General features: G+C 55.2%; 1 protein-coding gene across 1 annotated transcript; it reads left to right on the forward strand.

Moving 5' to 3' along the window:
• The first annotated feature begins 239 nt into the window (after positions 1 to 239).
• Positions 240 to 19,312, forward strand: ZNF398 (zinc finger protein 398). Its single transcript, XM_060196765.1, has 6 exons — positions 240 to 406; positions 3,563 to 3,958; positions 8,622 to 8,748; positions 9,154 to 9,267; positions 13,285 to 13,398; positions 17,220 to 19,312. The coding sequence occupies exons 1-6, from the start codon at positions 383 to 385 to the stop codon at positions 18,299 to 18,301; spliced, it is 1,857 nt and encodes a 618-aa protein (XP_060052748.1). The 5' UTR covers positions 240 to 382; the 3' UTR covers positions 18,302 to 19,312.
• The last annotated feature ends 1,520 nt before the right edge of the window (positions 19,313 to 20,832 follow it).

Genomic DNA, 20,832 nt, shown 5'->3' on the forward strand with positions numbered 1-20,832 from the left:
AGGCGACAGCAGAACTTCCTGGTCCCACCGCCGGCCACCGCGAAAACGCTTCCTAGAATGAGCCCGGCTCTGAGGTTGGGCCCCCAGTGCCCACCGGCCGGGCGCTAAGCACCTGGGACAAAGGGGCACAAAGGGGCTTCCGTCCACACACCTGCAGCCCACCGGCGCGGCCGGGTGCGGGGCGCGCAGGCGCCGCCAGGGGGCGCGCTAGACGGCGGGGCGCGCAGGCCGGGGCGGCGGGGCGCTCTAGGCGGCGGCTGCGCTCGGTGCCCACACCGCGCCAGCTGCGGCGCCACAGCGGCCGACCCCGCGCCCCCCGCGTCCCGCAGCCCCGCGGAACCCCCGAGGCCGCCGCTGCCCCGAGGCCGGGCCGCACGGGACCATGGCCGAGGCGGCGCCGGCTCCGGTAAGGGACCGGGGGACGGAGAGGGCCCCCCCCCAAGCCCCAGACTCGCCTGCCCGCGCCGTGCGGCCGGGGGACCCCGGGGTGCGGGTCTGTCCCTGCGGGGAGCGCCCGCTGCGGCCGGGGACGAGCTCCGCGGGTGCGGGTGCGGGTGCGGGTGCGGGTGGAGACCTCCCCGAAAATCACTCCCGCCGCAGCCCCGCTCCGGACCGCAGAGGCCACCCGGACGCGGGGACAGACGTGGGGACACTGCGGGGACCGGCCACCCGGACGCGGGGACAGACGTGGGGACACTGCGGGGACAGACGTGGGGACACTGCGGGGACTGTCCACCTGGACGCGGGGACAGACGTGAAGACAGTGTTGGGACCGTCCACCCAGACGCAGGGACAGACGTGGGGACACTGCGGGGACTGTCCACCCGGACGCGGGGACGGACTTCCGGGACAGACGTGGGGACACTGCGGGGACTGTCCACCAGGATGCAGGGACAGACGTGGGGACACTGCGGGGACCGTCCATCCGGACGCAGGGACAGACGTGATGAGGACAGTGTTGGGACTGACCATCCGGACATGGGGAAAGACGTGGGGACACTGCAGGGACCATCCACCAGGACGCAGGGACAGACGTGGGGACACTGCAGGGACCATCCACCAGGACGCAGGAACGGATGTGGGGACACTGTGGGGACCGTCCACCAGGACACAGGGACAGACGTGGGGACACTGCGGGGACCATCCAGGGGACAGACATGAAGACAGTGTTGGGACCCTCCACTCGGACGCGGGGTCAGTGCTGGGACCGTCCACCAGGACGTGGGGACAACATGGGAACTGTCCACCCGGACACAGGGACAGCGTGAGGACACCCACCTTGCAGCAGGGACAGCGTGGGGCTCATCGGCCTGGACACAGGGACATGGTGGGGACCCTTCACCCGGACACAGGGACATGCTGGGGGCAGGGTCCCCAGCTGACACCACTTCCCTGGGTGTCTGGGTGGGTGCTGCTGAGTGGTGGGGGCGTGGAGCCCCGGGTCCAGGTGGGCGTACAGGTGGTGTGTGGGTTCGCCCCCAGTTTGCCGCCTGCCCCCTCTCCACCGGGAGGGCACGGTGACAGGCCCTGCTCCCTCACTGAGCCATGCAGAGGGTCAGTGCCCAGGGACCCAGGGCTGGGTGGCACACAGGACCTGCCCACCATGAAGGCTCTGGGCACCCCGTGTGGGGCCGGGGCAGGAGGGCACCTGCTCTGCCCGGGCTTGCTTCTGCTTTTCCCTTCTGCCTTCTCGTCTCACCTGTGTTGATGCTGGGTGACGAACACACGGCCTGTTTCTGTGTCTGTGTCACCAGTGTCCCTTCACTCGTTCAGTGCGGCATTATGGCATTTTCAGGCAGGCAATATTTTCAATAGACTTGTTTAATGAATTAATAGAGAGACACCAGAGTACCGCTCAGCTCTGGCATAAGGTGGAGCCCGGGATTGAGCCTGCGGCCTCTGGGGCCCCCGCTGTGCTGACGGGCTGAGCTAATTATTATTAGCTGAGTTATTTATTTATTATTAGCTGAGTTATTTCCCGGGTCCTGGAAATAACTTTGTGAAGGACAATGGCCACTGATTTGCCGTTGGAAAACTCTGGGTGGGTCTGACTAACCTGAGTACCAGTACAGTTCATTTCAGCTGTTTCCTTTTATTATTTTTTTCAAATATTTATTTATTCCCTTTTGTTGCCCTTGTTGTTTTATTGTTGTAGTCATTATTGTTGTTGTTATTGCTGTTGTTGTTAGGACAGAGAGAAATGGAGAAAGGAGGGGAAGCCAGAGAAGGGGAGAGAAAGACAGACACCTGTGAAGGGACTCCCCAGCAGGTGGGGAGCTGGGGGCTCGAACCGGGGTTCCTTACGCAACCGGGATCCTTAAGCCGGTCCTTGCACTTTGCACCACGTGCACTTTGCACCACGTGCACTTAACCCGCTGCGCTACCGCCAACTCCCTGAATTTATTATTTGTTTTGTTTTTTTTCTGCCACCAGAGGGGGCTCAGTGCCAGCACTACGAATTCACCACTTTGGCAGCCATTTTTTTCCCTCTCTATTTTATTTGCTAGGACAGAGAGAGATTGAGAGGGGAAGGGAGGTGGGGTGGGAGAGAGAGAGAGAGAAAGAGAGCCACCTGCAGACCTGCTTCAACACTTATGAAGTTGCGCCCCCCCCCCCCCCCCCCGCAGGTAGGGACCGAGGACTTGAACCAGGGTCCTTGCTCGTGGTAATGTGTGCGCTCAGCCAGATGCACCACTACCCAGCCCTCTGCCTCATGTGTTAGAGACTCTCGCCGTACGTGTTACCAGGGATCGAACCTGTGGCCTGGAGTTAGAACAATCCATATGCTACCCACTGAGCCACATTCTGGTGTTTTTCTTTCACAGCTTAGTGGGGTTTTTTTGCCTCCAGGGTTTTGTTGCCCTTGTTGTTATTATTACTGCTGTTGTTGTTGTTGGACAGGACACAGTGAAATTAAGAGAGGAGGGGAACACAAAGGGGGAGAGAAAGATAAACACCTGCAGACCTGCTTCACCACCTGTGAAGCGACTCCCCTGCAAGTGGGGAGCCGGGGGCTTGAACCGGGATCCTTACGCCGGTCCTTGCGCTTTGCGCCACCTGCGTTTAACCCGCTGTGCTGCTGCCCGGGCCCCTGGTTTTTTGTTTGAAAGTAGCCATCCTGCCTCTCTCTCTCCCTATGGTTTTGTCAGTTTCCTTTTTATAAATCAATAAAAAAGAAAGTAGCCACCACTGTTTCTCCTGACTCGGCCTCCAGCTCTGAGCAGCAGGTAGAGTGCTCTGTGGGCAGATAGTGGACTGCGCTGGGTGACACATTTAGGGGTGGCTGGTCCCAGGGCCCTCATCTCTGAGCAGCCAGAGAGAGAGAGAGAGGGAGAGAGAGGGAGAGGGAGGGAGGGGGCTGGCAGCAGCAAGCCTGGCTTCCGCATCCCCTATTCTGGGCCCTCATCCCAAGGAGCACCCCGGGTGGGTTGGGCCTCTCACTGAACCCCGCCCTGAGCCCCCAAAGCTGTCGTCTCAGCCTTTGACACCTGCGAGAGGGCCTGAGCCTTCCTGATGGCCCTCGGGCGCTCACCTCACGGTCTCCCTCTCTTCCTCCCCACAGACCCCCGAGTGGGACCCCGAGGGCCTCGGCTCCCTGCAGCCCCTACCCCTGCCCCCGGCCCCCGCGCCCAGCGAGGCTCACCTGCAGACCGCGGCCATCTCGCTGTGGACGGTGGTGGCGGCCGTGCAGGCCGTGGAGCGGAGGCTGGAGGCGCACAGCCGGCGGCTGCTCAGCCTGGAGGGCCGTGCGGGCTCGGCGGAGAAGAAGCTGGCCGACTGCGAGAAGACGGCCGTGGACCTGGGGCAGCAGCTGGAGGGCAAGTGGGCCGTGCTGGGCACCCTGCTGCAGGAGTACGGGCTGCTGCAGCGGCGCCTGGAGAACATGGAGAACCTGCTCCGCAACAGGAACTTCTGGGTCCTGCGGCTGCCCCCCGGCAGCAAGGGCGAGGCCCCCAAGGTGACAGCTCAGGGTCCGGGAGAGGGGAGAGGCCCGGTTCGCTCGCCTCACGGAGCCAGCGCTCTGCTGCATGCTTGGACGTGGGCCGCTTTTGGTTTTTAATATGATTTTGGGGGTATTACCTTTATCTATTTATTGGCTACAGACAGCCAGAAACCGAGAGGGAAGGGGGAGATGGAGAGGGAGAGAGACAGAGAGACACCTGCAGCCCTGCTTCATACTCACAAAGCTTTCCCCCTGCAGGTGGGGACTGGGGGCTTGAACCTGGATCCTTGTGCATTGTAACATGTGCGCTACCACCCAGCCCCTATATATATATATATATTTAATTAGTGATTGAGTATTGATTTATAAAATCCTGAGATAACAGGTATAATTCCACATTGTTCCCACCACCAGAGTTCTGTGTCCCTATTCCCTCTACTGGAAACTGCAGTGGTTCTCCCAAGGCCACAGATATGGGCTGACTCTTATTTCTAGAACTGTCTACCTATATATATATATATATTTGCCCATTTTTTCCTATGGTCCTGCCTTCTCTTCCTTACTACTTCCTTCTCTGTCCTCCCTTTTTTCCTCTTCTCTCTCAGGGTCCTGATGAAATTGGAGTTCAGAGCCCTCTGGTCATCTTCTCCTAACATTTCTCCCCTTCTGGGAGTATGGACCCAAATTCTTTATGGGGAGCAGAAGGTAGAAGGTCTGGATTCTGTAATTGCTTCTCCACTGGACATGGGTCTTGGTGGGTGGATCCATCCCCCGCCCCTCCAACCCCAGGCAGGCCCTTTTTTTTTTTTTTTTTCATCCATGTAGAGAAACAAGACTGAGAGGGAGAGATATCCTAGCACCAGAGCTTCCCCTGGTGCTGCCATGGTATGCCATGTGGTGCCAGGACGCAAGCCTGGGCCACAGGCGTGGGGAGGCAGTCACCCAACCTGGTGAACGATTTCTCCGGCTCATGAGTTAACTTCTCCCAGGCTTGGCTTGTCCTGTGTGAATCTTGAAGTGAGAACTCAATGGTTTGTTATTATTTTTCAATTTGCTACGTCCAGGAATGAAGCTAGGGTCTTGCAAATGCCTGATAGCCTGCTCACCTGGTTTTCTGAGTCTGTGTAAATGCAGAGAGAGAGAGAGGGAGAGATAGATGCAGCTACAGAGTTAGAGCTGGGGGGAGAGAGAGGTGAGGCAGGTAACTACCCAAATAACTTCGCCAACTCTGGTGGTCCCTTGATGCTGCCCTGAGTGCAGGGACGGGGAGGAATCGAACCCAGGACTTGACACACAGAGACAGGAGCTGTCTCCCGAGTCCTACGTACTTAACCCAGTCTTGTCTGACTCTGCTGGCTATGCTGGTGAGGACACTGGAGACAGACAAGGGAAGGCCCGGCTCAGGGCTGCAGCCTGTCCTTCAGCTTCCTCCTGGCAGAGACTCTGGTGCAGGGCCCCGCCTCGCTGGGGGATGGGCCTGCAAAGCAGAAGGAAGCCTGTGTGGGCCTTAAGCTGCTGCGGAGGGCAGCCCTCCTTTCACGCACCCCTGCTCGCGTGTTAATTCACCCAGCAGACCCTTCCCGGAACAGTTCCTAGCTTGGGCTTGGTGCCTGGCCTCTGAGGGAGGACTTTCCAGGCAGAAAGAGCCGTGGCACAGAGTCCCAGAGGCACAAACCGGGGACAGGGAGGAGAGGAGTTGGCCAGGCAGCTGGTTGGCAGTGACAGGAGCAGGGCCAGAGACAGGGTCCCTGTTTAGCCCTGGGACCACCCGGCGAGCCTGGAGACTTTGCGTGGACCCCACACCTAAGGATTCTGGCTTGGTAGGTCCAAGCAATGGCCTGAGCATTCATAGTTCTCTTTCTTCCTTTCTTTCTTCAATCTTTTTCATTTATTTATTACTGGATAGCAACAGAGAGGAATTGAGAGGGGAAGGGGAGATCGAGAGGGAAAGAGACAGAGAGACACCTGCAGCCCTACTCCACCACTCATGAAGTTTTCTCCATACAAGTGGTGAACAGGGACTTGAACCTGGATCCTGGCACACTAGTTAAATGCACACATGACGGTGCTTAAAAACCTGAGTTCAGATCTTCTGTAGTGGTTTTAGAGAAAAATAAGCTATTGAGGCTCTCACCTCGCTCTCAGCCTGACTGTGCCGAGTAGCCTTTGAAGGTAATTTTATTTATTGTGGTCCGGGAAGTGGCACAGTGGATAAAGCACTGGACTCTCAAGCATGAGGTCCTGAGTTCGATCCCTGGCAGCACATGTACCAGAGTGACGTCTGGTTCTCTCTCTCTCTCTCTCTCTCTCCTCCTATCTTCCTCATTAATAAATAAATAAAATCTTGCTGCTGGTGATCGAATTCAGGACCACCGTACGTGAGATATTCATGGTGTAGCCTCCGAGGAATGAAATCTCTGGTTCGGGGGAGAGAGAGAGGTGACTCAAATGAATCAGGGAGCAAATGCCTCAGCTGCCTTACAGAATGTTACAGGTGTTGAATGTGAATGCACGTGTCCAGTTTATGAAAATAAGATCAGACGTAACTTTTTTTTTTTTTGGCCACGAGGGTTATTGCTGGGGCTTGGTGCTAGTACTATGAATCCATCATTCCTGGTGACCTCTTTTTTTTTTCTTTCAATTTTATTTGATAAGACAGAGAGAAATTGAGCGGGGGTGGGAGATAGAGAAGGAAAGACAAAAAAGATATTTGCTTCACTACCTGTGAAGCCTTCCCCCTGCAGGTGGAGACCAGGGGCTTGAACCTGGGACCACTCATGCTGTAATGTGAGCACATAACCAGGTGTGCCTCCACCCGACCCCCAGACATGCCATTTTAAGCCATTAATATGGTCCCTGCACAAAAGAAGTGTGTGGTTATTAAGATTAGTAGCACAAAGAAGAGATTTGGGGAGGAGAACTACAATGGGCCTGGGATGATTCTAGCTGAGGTGGGACTTTGATGAGTCTTAAAGGACAAGGAAGTTAGAAATAGGCCGAGCAGGGACAGGCAAGGCATTTAATGCCGGAGAATCCAGTCAGCCTAAGCACCTTGACTTGGGTGAGGCCCTGAGTACGAGCCTCAGCACCACGGACAGCACCCAAGGCGCACTGTGACTGCTGGGTGGACTGAGTGGTGCTCTAGTAATGTCTCTCCTCTTTTGATATTTCCCCCTCCCCTCTCTCTCTAGAAAGTAAAAAAGACAGACAGACAGACAGACAGACAGAAAGAAAGGGAGAAATGAAGAAATGAAAAAGATACCAGGTGTGTTATCATACATGTGCTGGGCTCACTCCCTAGCAATGTATTAAAAAAGTATATATATCGGGGGTCTGGCATGTGAAGCGCACGTGGTGCAAAGCGCAAAGACAGGTGGAAAGATCCCAGTTCGAGCCTCCGGCTCCCCACCTGCAGGTTTGTCGCTTCACAGGCGGTGAAGCAGGTCTGCAGGTGTCTATCTTTCTCTTCCCCCTCTGTCTTCCACTCCTCTCTCCATTTCTCTCTGTCCTATCCAACAATGAACGACATCAACAACAATGGGGGGGGATGGCCTTCAGGAGCAGTGGATTCATGGTGCAGGCACTGAGCCCCAGCAATAACCCTGGAGGCAAAAAAAAATAAGTATATATATCGGGAGCTGGGCGGTAGCGCAGCCAGTTAAGCACAAGGGCAAAGCCCTGGTGCAAAGCACAAGGGCAGAAGGATCCCGGTTCAAGCCCCTGGCTCACCACCTGCAGGGGAGGTCGCTTCATAAGTGGTGAAGCAGTTCTGCAGGTGTCTATCTTTCTCTCCCCCTCTCTGTCTTCCCCTCCTCTCTCCATTTCTCTCTGCCCTATCCAACAACAACAGCTATGACAATAACAATAACAGCTACAACAAGCGCAACAACAAGGACAACAAAATGGGAAAAATAACCTCCAGGAGCAGTGGATTCATAGTCCAGGCACTGAGCCCCAGTGATAACCCTGGAGGCAAAAAAAAAAAAAAAAAAGTATATATATATTACAGTCAATTCCTGGAGGTTGGTTTCCTTCCTTGCTTTTTAAATTTTATTAACGATTTAATATTGATTTATAAAACTGCAAGATAACAGGGGTCCAACTCCACACCATTCCCACCACCAGAGTTCTGGATCCTCACTCCCTCCACTGGAAGCTACAGCAGTTCTCCCAAGGTTGTAGATAGGGATCAACTATTTTTTTAAATTTTTTATTCATTTATTTTCCCTTTTGTTGCCTTTTTTGTTGTTGTAGTTGTTGTTGTTATTGATGTTGTTGTTGGATAGGACAGAGAGAAATGGAGAGAGGAGGGGAAGACAGAGGGGGAGAGAAAGACAGACACCTGCAGACCTGCTTCACCGCCTGTGAAGCAACTCCCCTGCAGGTGGGGAGCCGGGGGCTCAAACTGGGATCCTTACGCTGGTCCTTGAGCTTTGTGCCACCTGCGCTTAACCCGCTGCGCCACTGCCGGACTCCCAGGGGTCAACTATTATTTCTCCAACTCTCCATCTAGATCTGCCCATTTTTTTTCCCCTGTGGTCCCTGGATCTTTGCCTCAGTTTTGCTGGAGCTCCATCCTCCCTCACAGTTTGTCGTAACTACCCAGCGCTCAGTGATGCTGCCATGCGTGACTGCAGTGCCGTGGGAGGGACCAACCCCAGTCTGGTTTTCACTTTAGGTGCCTGTGACATTCGACGATATCTCCATCTACTTCTCAACCCCCGAGTGGGAAAAATTAGAAGAGTGGCAGAAGGAACTCTACAAGAACATCATGAAAGGCAACTACGAGTCTCTCGTCTCCACGGGTGAGGGGGGACAGCGGCTCTGAGAAGGGTTGGGGACCGTCCCCGTTTCCTCCCCGTCCCCACACCCTTCAGATCCAGGCTCCAAGCCAGAGAATCCATTTTGCCCGAGCGAAACAGGAAGTGGCGCAGCTTCCTTTGCCCTGAAGCTCAGGTCTATGGAACTGTCAGCGACAGAGGTTTCCCTGGGCCGCCATCATTTCAAAAGGGCGGGGGTCCCCTCTCTCCACCTTAGGGGGGCACGCCGCCATGCCTCCTCACTGGGCGGCGCTCAAGCAGCCGTGCCTCCTCCTCTCTTCATGGTTTCCTCCAAGATGCCAGCCGTGGCTGAGTGGATGGGGAGCAAGTATTCTGGACCCTGGGCTTGTGGGTCTCACACGCACCTTCTTCCTCTTCCTTCTCCCCCAGATTATGCCATGAACCAGCCCGATGTCTTGTCCCAGATTCAGCCGGAAGGAGAGCACCAAGCCGAGGCCCAGGCGGCGCCCCCGGAGAGTGAGATCCCCGCAGACCCCAGCGAAGGTGAGAGGGACGAGGGAGGTTCCGGACTCAGAAGCTTCTAGAACGCCTGGGCACCCGCAGCTGCAGCACCAGCATGCACCTGGGAGAGAGAGAGAAACCCTTTGTGCCCAGGGCCACAGCCACCAGTACCACGTGGCATGGTGCTTCTGGGCGAAGGCGTGAAGCCCACTCCTGGCCTAGGACAGGTGTTCCGCGCCTGTCATGGGGAGCTAAGAAATTGTAGCCACGTGACAACAGCGCTCCTGTAAATCAGTATTTCCCAAGAAAAGATTAAAAAACAACAACGTAGAACAAGCATTCCCGACAGGGCAGAGCAAGAAGCCACACTCACCCGGAGGGAAGTGACGTCGGGGAGCGGACGTAGATGGATGTAGAGCCACTTAGCCTGGCTGGAGGGGCGGGGGACCTGCCTGGGGTGCTCCGCTGACATCCATCTGTCCGGGTGAGGTGGGGCTCCCTGCTTTGGGAGCCAGTTCTCAGCCCCCCAAGGCTTTTGGCTGACAGATGGTTAAGAATTGTGAGGAGGGAGTCGGGCGGTGGCGCAGTGGGTTAAGCGCACGTGGCACAAAGCACAGGGACCGGCGTAAGGATCCCGGTTCGAGCCCCCGGCTCCCCACCTGCAGGGGAGTCGCTTCACGGGCGGTGAAGCAGGTCTGCAGGTGTCTGTCTTTCTCTCCCCTCTCTCTCTCTCTTCCCCTCCTCTCTCCATTTCTCTCTGTCCTATCCAACAACAAAGCAACGTCAACAATGGCAATAATAACCGCAACGAGGCTGCAACAACTAGGGCAACAAAAGGGGGGAAAATGGCCTCCAGGAGCGGTGGATTCATGGTGCAGGCACCGAGCCCAGCAATCACCCTGGAGGAGAAAAAAAAAAAAAAAGAATTGTGAGGGAAGCGGGGGGGGGGGGGGGGGGGGAGGCAGCATAATGGTTATACAAACAGACTCTTATGCCTAAGACTCCTTAGTCCCAGGTTCAATCCCCTAAACACCAGAAGCCAGAGCTATGCAGGGCTCTGATATAAGCAAATAAATAAATAAATAAATTAATTAATTAAATATTGGGGGCCGGGTGGTAGTACACCTGGTTTAGCACACGTGTCGGTCTCCGTGTGTAAGGACCAGAGGTCAAGCCCCCAGTCCCCACCAGGAAGGAGGAAGCTTCAGCGAAGCCGGGCTGTAGGTCTCTCTCTTCTTGATTTCTGTCTCTATTCAATAAGTAATAAATAATTAAAACTAAAAGAAAAAAATTTAAGTGGGGGGAAGGGGCCCAAGTCCACGTGTCTGGTTTCTTTCCAACCCCACTGCTGGGGTTTGGAGGACTCACAGACGGAGTCTCGGTCTTTGCCGAGCAGCAAACTTAGCCTCCAGGTATCTCTGGTAGGCAGACTTCTCTCACAACCCCACTCCAGCCTCTGCTCTCTCTTCCTGACGCTGGATTACATTGCATTGCATGACGTGAATCATATTTGCAGTCAGCCTCGCGCATATGCGGCTTTACTGCGCGCAGGCCTTTTTAAATTTATTCAGACAGAGACAGAGAGGGAGAGACACCTCAACACTCGAGCTTCTGCCTGTCATGTGGCCCACTCACTCGGCTGTTCGGCTTGGATCTGTACCACACACAGACACACAGGGCAAGGCCTCTCTGGCCTGACGCTTCTTTATAAAATCCTTCAAACGGAGTCGGGCGGTAGCGCAGTGGGTTAAGCGCAGGTGGTGCAAAGCCCAAGGACCGGCGTAAGGATCCCGGTTCGAGCCCCCGGTTCCCCACCTGCTGGGGAGTCGCTTCACAAGCGGTGAAGCAGATCTGCAGGTGTCTGTCTTTCTTTCCCCCTCTTTGTCTTCCCCTCCTCTCTCCACTTCTCTCTGTCCTATCCAACAATGACTACAACAATAAAACAATAAGGGCAACAAAGGGGATTAAATAAACAAAAAATTTTTTTAAAAAAAATCCTTCAAACAGAAATGATGTTACAGGGGGCAAACACCAGTGGCCCAGATCTCATCTGTGACAAGTCACTCCACTTCCTTACCACACTGACACTCATCTCTGCATCTCCCTGACCATCTGTCTGTCACTCCATCCTGTTTTGCATGCATTTCAGAATCAGTGCAGACTCCAATGTATTTCCACCTACGTGTCTAAGAGATAAGAGAGAGACTATAAAACTCCACGTAGGTAGTCTGGGAGGTGGCACAGTAGGTAAAGTGTCAAACTCTCAAGCATGAGGTCTTGAGTTCAATCCCCAGGAACATATGTACCAGAGTAATGTCTGGTTCTTTCTGTCTCTCCTCCAATCTTTCTCATTAATAAATATTTTTTTAAAAAAAAATCTTAAAGGAAACTCCATTTATGGGGCTTCCCCGGTGTCCCCATGTACTGAGGGCTCAAAGCCCATGTCCATGTCCAGCAGAGAAGCAATTACAGAAGCCAAACCTTCCACCTTCTGCACCCCATAAAGAATGTTGGTCCATATCCCCATAGGGATAAAGAATACGAATAGGGAAGCTGGGCGCCAGAAGGTAGCACAGTGGGTTAAGCGCACATGGAGCAAAGTGCAAGGGCCAGCACAAGGATCCCAGTTCGAGCCCCCAGTTCCCCACCTGCAGGGGGGTCACTTTATAGGCGGTGAAGCAGGTCTGCAGGTGTCTGTCTTTCTCCCCCTCTCTGTCTTCCCCTCCTCTCTCCATTTCTCCCTGTCCTATCTGACAGCAATAACAATGATACTAGCAACAACAACAACAACAATAATAACAATAGCAATGATAAACAACAAGGCCAACAAATTGGGAAAAAATAGCCTCCAGGAGCAGGGGATCCGTAGTGCAGGCACCAAGCCCCAGCAATAACCCTGGAGATTAAAAAAAAAAAAAAAAAAAAAAGAATAGGGAAGCTTCCAGTGGAGAGGATGGGAAAGGGAACTCTGGTGGTGGGAACTATGTGGAATTGTACCCCTCTTCCTCTTACCCCACAATCTTGTCAGTCATTATTAAGTCACTAATTAAAAGGGGAAAAAAATGAGGAAATAGGGGCCGGGTGGTGGGACACCTGATTGATCACACATGTTATAGTGCGCAAGGACCCAGGTTCAAGTCCCTGGACCCACCTGCAAGGAGAAAGCTCTGCAAGTGGTGAAGCAGTGCTGCAGGTGTCCCTCTGTCTCTTCTCTGTCACCCCTTTCCCTCTTGATTTCTAGCTGTCTCTATCCAATAAAAAATAAAGATAATAAAAAAAATGTTTTTTAAAAATAAGAAAATAATTGAGAGGGGAGAGACAGAGATAAAGGGAGAGAGAGAGAGAGAGACCTGCAGGTCTGCTTCACAGCTCCTGAAACTGTTTCCCTGTAGGTGGAACCAGGGTTTGAACCCAGGTCCTTGCACATGGTAATGTGTGTGCTCAGCCAGCTGTGCTCAGCCTGCCGCCATTGCCTTCTGGTGGTTTTTGTTTGTTTGTTTGTTTTTAAGAATTTATTTATTAATGAGATAGAGGAGTAGAGAGAAAGAACCAGACATCACTCTGGTACATGTGCTGCCGGGGATTGAACTCAGGACCTCATGCTTGAGAATCCAATGCTTTAGCCACTGTGCCACCTCCCAGACCACTGTTTGTTTTTTTATTAGAGGGTGAGAGACAGAGAAGGAGAGACACCTGTGACATTGCCCTACTGTTTGTGAAGTTCCCCCTTTAGGGCGGCCCAGGGTTTTACGGCCGGCTCCTCACTCACAATAACTTAGGTGTCTGCAGGGCGAGCTACCACCCAGCCCAGAAAGATCCCATCAGTTCTAGACTGTTTAGGGTGCCATCTCCGAAACAGAAATTATGGGGTGTTTAGCGACAGGCCCCTAAACACAGAGCAGCGGAGTGTACCATGTCCAGACGCAGCCATTTGCTCTGATTCTGAACTGGCCCCCGGATGCTATATGCCTGCTCTGGAAAGGCTGGTTCAGTTTTTTTTGGGGAAAAAAAAAAAACCTGTGTCCACAAACTTGCTGTTCTCCTTCCCCCCACAAACAGAGCCTGGCATTTCCACATCGGATATTCTCTCCTGGATCAAACAAGAGGAAGAACCTCAGGTTGGGGCCCCGTCAGAGCCCAAGGAGAGCGAGATATACAAGGCCACCTTCGCCGGTGAGTGAGGCCTTGCTGGGCCCAGGGAAGCAAGGACGTGGGGGAGCCGGTGGGAAAGGGGCACAGAGAGACACTCAAGCGAGTTAGACGTGATAGAAGGCCACGCTCGAGCAAGTCAAGAGTGGAACGAAGACAGACTTCAAGCAGGAGAAGACACTGTGAGGGTAGGGCAAACTAGAATCGGCAGAGGGAAAGGAATAAACGCGTGCGGATGGGTCAGAAGCACGAGTGAGGGAAAGGCAGAGCAGCGTTTGCAAAAAACGTGGAAAGGCTGGAAGAGAAAAGGGATTGGGGGGGGTGACAGGCAGGGCCAGCTGTCCCGGGAGGGCCACGTGGGAACGCTAGCAGCATCCTCCCCGAGGGTGACTGCAGTGGGATGGGCAGCAGCCGTCTCTCCCACCCTGCGCCCCAACAGACCCCTTCATTTGTCCAACACAGTGTAATCCATTTTTAATATATTCCATGCCCCTTGTTTTTTTAGACTCTAGGAAATGAACATTAAAAATTAGAGAGTTGGGGGAGTCGGGCAGTAGCGCAGTGGATTAAGCGCACGTGGCACAAAGCTCAGGGACCTCCTTAAGGATCCTGGTTCGAGCCCCCGGCTCCCCACCTGCACGTGGGTCACTTCATCGGCGGTGAAGCAGGTCTGCAGGTGTCTATCTTTCTCCCCACCCTCTGTTTTCCCCTCCTCTCTCCATTTCTCTCTTTCCTATCCAACAACGACATCAATAACAATAACTGCAACAACAATAAAAAACAACAAGGTCAACGAAAGGGAAAATAAATAAATAAATATATAAAAAAATTAGAGAGTTGGGGGCTGGGTGGTAGTGCAGCGGGTTAAGTGCATGGACTGGTGTAAGGATCCTGGTTTGAGCCCCCGGCTCCCCACCTTCAGGGAAGTCACTTCACAGGCGGTGAAGCAGGTCTGCAGGTGTCTGTCTTTCTCTCCCCCTCTCTGTCTTCCCTCCTCTCTCCATTTCTCTCTGTCCTATATAACAGCAATAGCAACAACAAAGGCAACAAAAAATGGGGAAAATGGCCTCCAGGAGCAGTGGATTCACAGTGCAGGCACTGAGCCCCAGCAATAACTCTGGAGGCAAAATAAATAAATATAAATAAACAAATAAATAAATAGGAGAGTTAATGGGCCAGGGGTTGGTGTACCAGGTAGAGCACACATGTCACCATGCAAAAGGACATGGCTTTCCTTCTACCTTCTGCATCCCACAGTGACCCTGGGTCCATGCTCCCAGAGGGATAGAGAATGGGAAAGCTATCAGGGGAGGGGATGGGATACGGAGTTCTGGTGGTGGGAATTGTGTGGAGTTGTACCCCTCTTATCCTATGGTTTTGTTAATGTCTCCTTTTTAAAATAAATAAATAAGAACAAAACAAGGACCTGGCTTCAAGCCCCTAGTCCCCACCAGTAAGGGGGAAGCTTAGTGAGTGTTGCCTCTCTTCCTGTCTCCCTTTGTATCTCCTCCTTCACTCTCAATTTCTCTCTGTCTTTCTCAAAAATAAACAAGGGGGTTGGAGGAAGGCCACCAGGAGCAGTGGATTCTTCATGAAGACAAAGAGCTGCAGCAGTAACCCTGCTGGCAGTTAGAAAATAGAAAAGAAAAGAGGGCTGGGGAGACAGCATAATGGTTATTCAAAAGCCTTTCAAGCCTGAGACTCTGAGGTCCAGGTTCAATCCCCAGCCCCACCATAAGCCAGAACTGAGCAGTGTTCTGGTATTAAAAAAAAAAAAAAGTTTCTTAAAAGAAAAAAGAGAGAAAAGACAGTTTCTGTTCTTCCAAGAATTTGGGAAATAAAAAAAAAAGGCTTACAGTCGACAGTAAAGACAATAGTTTGTACATGCATAACATTTCCACATAACAATACAACCCCCACTAGGTCCTCTGCCATCAAGCTCCGGGACCTGAACCTGCCCCCCCACCCCCCCCAGAGTCTTTTCCTTGCCGCCATACACCAACTCCAGCCCAAGTGCTACTTAGAGTTTTCCCTTCAATTTTTCCTTTTTATTGACTAGGACAGCTCAGTGCCAGAGTACTAGTGTGGACTCCTGAGGTCCCAGTCACCTCAGGGTCAGTCCCCAACATCACCTTATGCTGTGCTCTGCTCTCTTCTCCCCCCATCCTCTCTCTCTCATAATAAATTAATACATTACACTTAAGTATTTTTATTTTATTTTATTTTTAAGAATTTATTTATTCATGAGAAAGACAGGCAGAGAAAGAAAGAACCAGACATCACTCTGGTACATGTGCTGTCGGGGATTGAGCTCAGGACCTCATGCTTGAGAGCCCAATGCTTTATCCACCGTGCCACCTCCCAGACCACTTTTTTATTATTATTATTATTTTAATAAGAGAGGTACAGAGAGAAAGACCAGGGCACTGCTCAGCTCAGTTGATGGTGGTGCTGGGGACTGAACCTGGGAAATTGGAGCCTCAGGCATGAGAGTCTTTTGCAGACTCACTAAGCTGTCTCTCCAAGCCATTTTTTTTTTTTATTGGGGAGATTAATGGTTTACAGTAAATGCAGTTGTTGGTGCACATGTGAAATACGTTTCCTGCAACCCCCTCCCCCGGCCCGCAGCACAGGTCCTCTTCCACCAGCAGGCACCAGGACCTAAAAGCTCCCCTCCCCAAGATTCCCTCACTTGGGTGTGGTGCACCAAACCCGGTCCAGGTTCTGCTTTGTGTTTCCCCTTCTGTTCTGATTTCTCCGCTTCTGTCCACAAGTGTGAGATCAGCCCATCTTCATCCTTGTCTTGCTGGCTGATCTCACTTCATCCAGCCCAGTCTTGACGTATTTATCAGTGAGGAGGAGGAAGAACCCGGAGCGGGGATCTGATGCTCGCGTGTGATGCCAGGGATTGAAGCCCTGCTGGTGAATCTTAGGTTTTAGGGGGCAGTGGACTAGAAATCTTTATTTTATTTTAAAATTTTTTTTTACTTTTTTAAAAAATTTTATTCATAAAATGGATACACTTACAAGACCATAGGATAAGAGGGGTACAATTCCCACCACCAGAACTCCGTATCCCATCCCCTCCCCTGATAGTTTCCTTATTCTTTATCCCTCTGCGAGCATGGACTCAGGGTCCATATGGAGTGCAGAAGGTGGAAGGTCTGGCTTCTGTAATTGCTTCCTCGCTGAACATGGGCGTTGGCAGGTGGATCCGTACTCCCAACCTGTCTCTCTCTTTCCTTAGTGAGGCAGAGCTCTGGGGAAGAGGGGCTCCAGGATACATTGGTGGGGGTCTTCTGCCTATTTTTAATTTTTAAAAATTATTTATGAGAGGAGTCAGGCGGTAGTGCAGTGGATTAATAAGCGCACGTGGTGTGAAGCGCAAGGACCGGCCTAAGGATCCCACTTCGAGCCCCCGGCTCCCCACCTGCAGGGGAGTCGCTTCACAGGCGGTGAAGCAGGTCTGCAGGTGTCTGTCTTTCTCTCCCCCTCTCTGTCTTCCCTTCCTCTCTTCATTTTTCTCTGCCCTATCCAACAACGACAACATCAACAAGAATAATAGCTACACAATAAAACAAGGGCAACAAAAGGGAAAAATAAATAAATATAATTTTTTTTTAATTATTTAGGAGAAGGAAGGGGGAGACAGAGAGGGAGAGAGACAGAGACTCCTGCAGTCCTGCTTCACTACTGCAAAGCTTTCCCCCTGCAGCTGGGGAACGGGGCCCGAACCCCATATCTGCTAAAAAGCCGAGAGCTGGGGGAGAGAAGGGGGCTGTGGGGTGGGCCTGGAGGAGGGGCCCAGCCCAGGCCTGACTCCCCGCCCTGCCTCCGCCTCGCAGACCCGGACCAGCTCGCCATCAAGGCCGAGGGCCTGGCCGGCGGCTCCCTGCGCCCGGAGGTGCCCGCGCCCTTCCCCTCTCCGCCCCCGGGCGCACCGGCCAAGGAGCCTTTCGGGGGGGCGGCCTCCGCGGCCCCTTTCGCACAGCCTGCGGCCGAGCTGGAGGGACAGGTGACCTTCACGCAGCTGGGCGGCTACCCGGCGCCACCGCCGCCGCCACCTCCGCCGGCCGGGGAGCCCCTCTTCGCCTGCCGCAGCCTGGCCCAGGACGCGATGCCGGGCCACCGGGGCGCGCCCCCCGCAACCCCCGCGCCCCCCGGGCCCGAGCGGGCGCCCCCCACCTGCCCGCACTGCGCGCGGACCTTCACGCACCCGTCCCGCCTGGCCGCCCACCTGCGGGTGCACAGCAGCGCCGAGCGCCCCTTCCCCTGCCCCGACTGCCCCAAGCGCTTCGCCGAGCCCGCGCGCCTGGCCGCCCACCGCCGCGCCCACGCCGCCGAGCGCCCGTTCCGCTGCGGGCAGTGCGGCCGCAGCTTCAGCCTCCGCCTCAGCCTCCTGCTGCACCAGCGCGCCCACGCGGCCGGCGAGCGCCCCTTCTCCTGCCCGCACTGCGGCCTGGACTTCCACGGCCACTCGGCGCTGCTGCGCCACCAGACGGTGCACACGGGCGAGCGGCCCTACCCCTGCCCGGACTGCGGCAAGAGCTTCCTGCGCAAGGAGCACCTGCTCAACCACCGGCGGCTGCACACGGGCGAGCGGCCCTTCCCCTGCGCGCACTGCGGCAAGAGCTTCATCCGCAAGCACCACCTGCTCAAGCACCAGCGCACGCACACGGGCGAGCGGCCCTACCCCTGCGCGCACTGCGGCCGCAGCTTCCGCTACAAGCAGACCCTCAAGGACCACCTGCGCGCCGGCCACGGCGGGGCCTGTGCCGGGGACGGGCCCCCGGGCCCCCCCGGCCGGCCCCCCGACCCCCCGGGTCCGCTGCTGGCCGGCCTCGCCCCCGCGGGCCTAGGCGTCCCCCCGGAAGGCCTGGAGGCCGGGCCATGGTATGGCGACGGGGGCGGAGGGGGGGTCTTGTGAACTGCCTCCTCCCCCCCCCCCCCCCGCTGCACCCCCACCCCCATCCCCACCCGCTGGCAAGCTGGCCAGTCGTGGTTGTGGGGTGGGGGGGAAGTGGGGGCTAGCGCTTAACCAGAGACACGCTTTGGGGGGACTTGAGAACATGACAAGGACACCCTGTTTTGAAACCTGGACCGACACCCCTCGCCCAACACCCCGCGCCCAACACCGCCCGGTGGTTTAAACAGCTGGCCCAAGCAGGGTTCTTAGAGGACGGGAGGCAGGGCCACTGCGGCCAACCTCACCGGGTGACCCATGCAGCAGGAGGGCAGGACCAGAGGGCTGAGCAGGCCAGGCGGTTGGGGGGCACAGCACCCAGGCCCCGGGGCTCCCTCCCCGCCTCCGGGAGCTGAGCTCCAGCCTGCCCCGACCTGACAAGGATGCCTTTCCCAAAACACAGCACCCGCAAGCCTTCCGGGGATCCCGGGTCGGCACCTCTAATACATTTCATCTCTATCTGGCAAACAAGAGGTCTGGCTTCTCAATCTGACTCCCACCAGCTTGGGGCCCTCCCGCAGGACCTGGCTAAGAACCTGGGGACCTACGTTCTCAGCCCCCCAGTCTGTGCCTGAGGCCCCGTTCCTCAGAGCTCTGTTTCTCAGGGCCCTGCATCTCACTCCCCCCCACCCTCCGCGCGTCCTGCCCCTTTCCAGAAGCTTCCCAGCAGCTGGCAGTTTCCCTTCCCTCTGGAGTGATGCAGCACTGTCACCTGGCCACTTGCTGGGGCCACCGGAGGGTGTCGGGCCCAGGGAGGTCCGGGCCCTTCTGAGAGCCTTGCAGTCAGTCAGGTGGTCGGTGCAGGTCTCAGGTGCTCAGCTGTGAGAGGAGGCTGGTTCAGTCAAATAAAGCCAGTCTCTCCAGATGGACAAAAAGAAAAGGGCTCTTAGCACCCACTCCTCCTGCCCAAAGCCTGTCTCTGGCTTCTGGCCAAGCAAGTCCACGACGAAGAGTGTTGCTGAAACCTTACAGAAATCAAGTCTGATGTGTTGTTTCTAGTCTGGGTGAGCAAGGGAGGGGGGAGGGAGAGAGGGAAAGAGAATGCAGTCTGCCCAGGCTTGAGCAGTTTCTCCCCACTTACCCTGGCTCCCCCCTGGTCTCCCCCTGGATGCCTGGGACCAGGCCCTTGAGTCTCTGACAAGACACTTCCGTTCCCCCGGCAACTGGTTCCAGCTAAACCCTCCCCGGTGGGTGAGGCCTGGCTCCCCCCTGCCAGCCTTGCTCCTGTGGTGGGTCTGCCTGGACACGCCACTGTTGGAGATCTCCCCATCGCTTAAGAATCTGCAGCCCTCACAGTCCCAGGAGCAAGCCTGTCTGCTGTTGAGACTCAAGAGTCTGAAGGCAGTGAGGGCTGGGGGGCAAGAGAATAGACACGAAACAGAAAGTCCGGGGTGTGGAGCCAAACCCCTAAGCAGACTGCCAGCTTGTGGGGCCTGAGGGGCAGGGCATGTTCTGGGAAGCTGCAGGCCAGGCTCCATCAGGCGCCAACCTGCACCCTGGTCTCCCAGAAGAGCAAGGGGGTCTACTCCAGGCACCAGGCTCAGCCGGACACCCCCTCCCTTTGTGGGGGGGGACCTAGGCATTTGCCGGGGCCTCACTGAAGTTGTTTTGTTGTTTTTCCACTAGGGCCTCAGCTCTGGCTCATGGTGGTGCTGAGGACTGAACCTGTGACCTCAGAGCCTCAGGCAAGAGAGTCTTTGTAATATTTTATTTATTTATTAAAAGAGCTAGCTAGCTAGAGGAGAGCAGAGCCCTGCTCAGCTGTGGTGGTGCTGGGGATTGAACCTGGGCCCTTAGAGCCTCAGGCAAGGGAGTCATTTATAAAACCGTGGTGCTGTCTCCCCAGCCCCAAACATCCTTTTCAATCAGAGGCTGTCAGTTTTGTCAGGAGACCGTGGGTCATTGTTGGAGAGTGGTTCCACAGCCCCTCCCTCCAGCAAGGATTCCCCCGCTGGCGCCGGACCAGCAGTTCGAGTCCCCGTGAGGCAGGGGAGCTGAAGGGAAGGCAGAGGGTGGGCAGCCGGGGTAGGTGTCCAAGTCCTGAGTCCTGCACAGTCCAGCAGGGGCTGCACATGCCAGCCCTTCCTTGCTCCAGCCCCCTGCAGGAAGGAGAGGGAGGCAGAGAGACCTCCATGGGAACAGGTGGCCTGTCAGCCCCCAAGGGCATCATGACACCCGGCCACAGGGGCTCAGACCAGACAGGACAGCACTGAGGGACGGGCAGGTAGGGGCTCCCATCGCCAGTCTTCCAGGCTGAGAAGCCCACCGTGGGACCCCTTGACGTGACCAGACCCTGCCCCCTTCCAGCCCACCCCAGCTGAGCTCTACTGTGGCCCAAGTTGGGGTCCCAGCTCTGCATAAGAGCACCCCAGCACTGGGGAAAGCTCTCACGCTGTCCGGTGACTTTCCCACCCCAGAACTGTGAAACAGGTGTCTCCCTGTGTCTCTCCCTATCTGTCTTCCCCCCTCTCAATTTCTCTCTGTCTCTGACCAAT

Source organism: Erinaceus europaeus, chromosome 8 (genome assembly GCF_950295315.1).
Source record: "Erinaceus europaeus chromosome 8, mEriEur2.1, whole genome shotgun sequence".
NCBI lineage: Eukaryota > Metazoa > Chordata > Mammalia > Eulipotyphla > Erinaceidae > Erinaceus > Erinaceus europaeus.

Coding starts and splice junctions, on each gene's coding strand:
- ZNF398 (XM_060196765.1), top strand. CDS start 383: ATGGCCGAGGCGGCGCCGGCTCCG. Junction 8,749..9,153: donor CGAGTCTCTCGTCTCCACGG/GTGAGGGGGGAC, acceptor CTTCTCCCCCAG/ATTATGCCATGAACCAGCCC. Junction 13,399..17,219: donor ATACAAGGCCACCTTCGCCG/GTGAGTGAGGCC, acceptor TCCGCCTCGCAG/ACCCGGACCAGCTCGCCATC.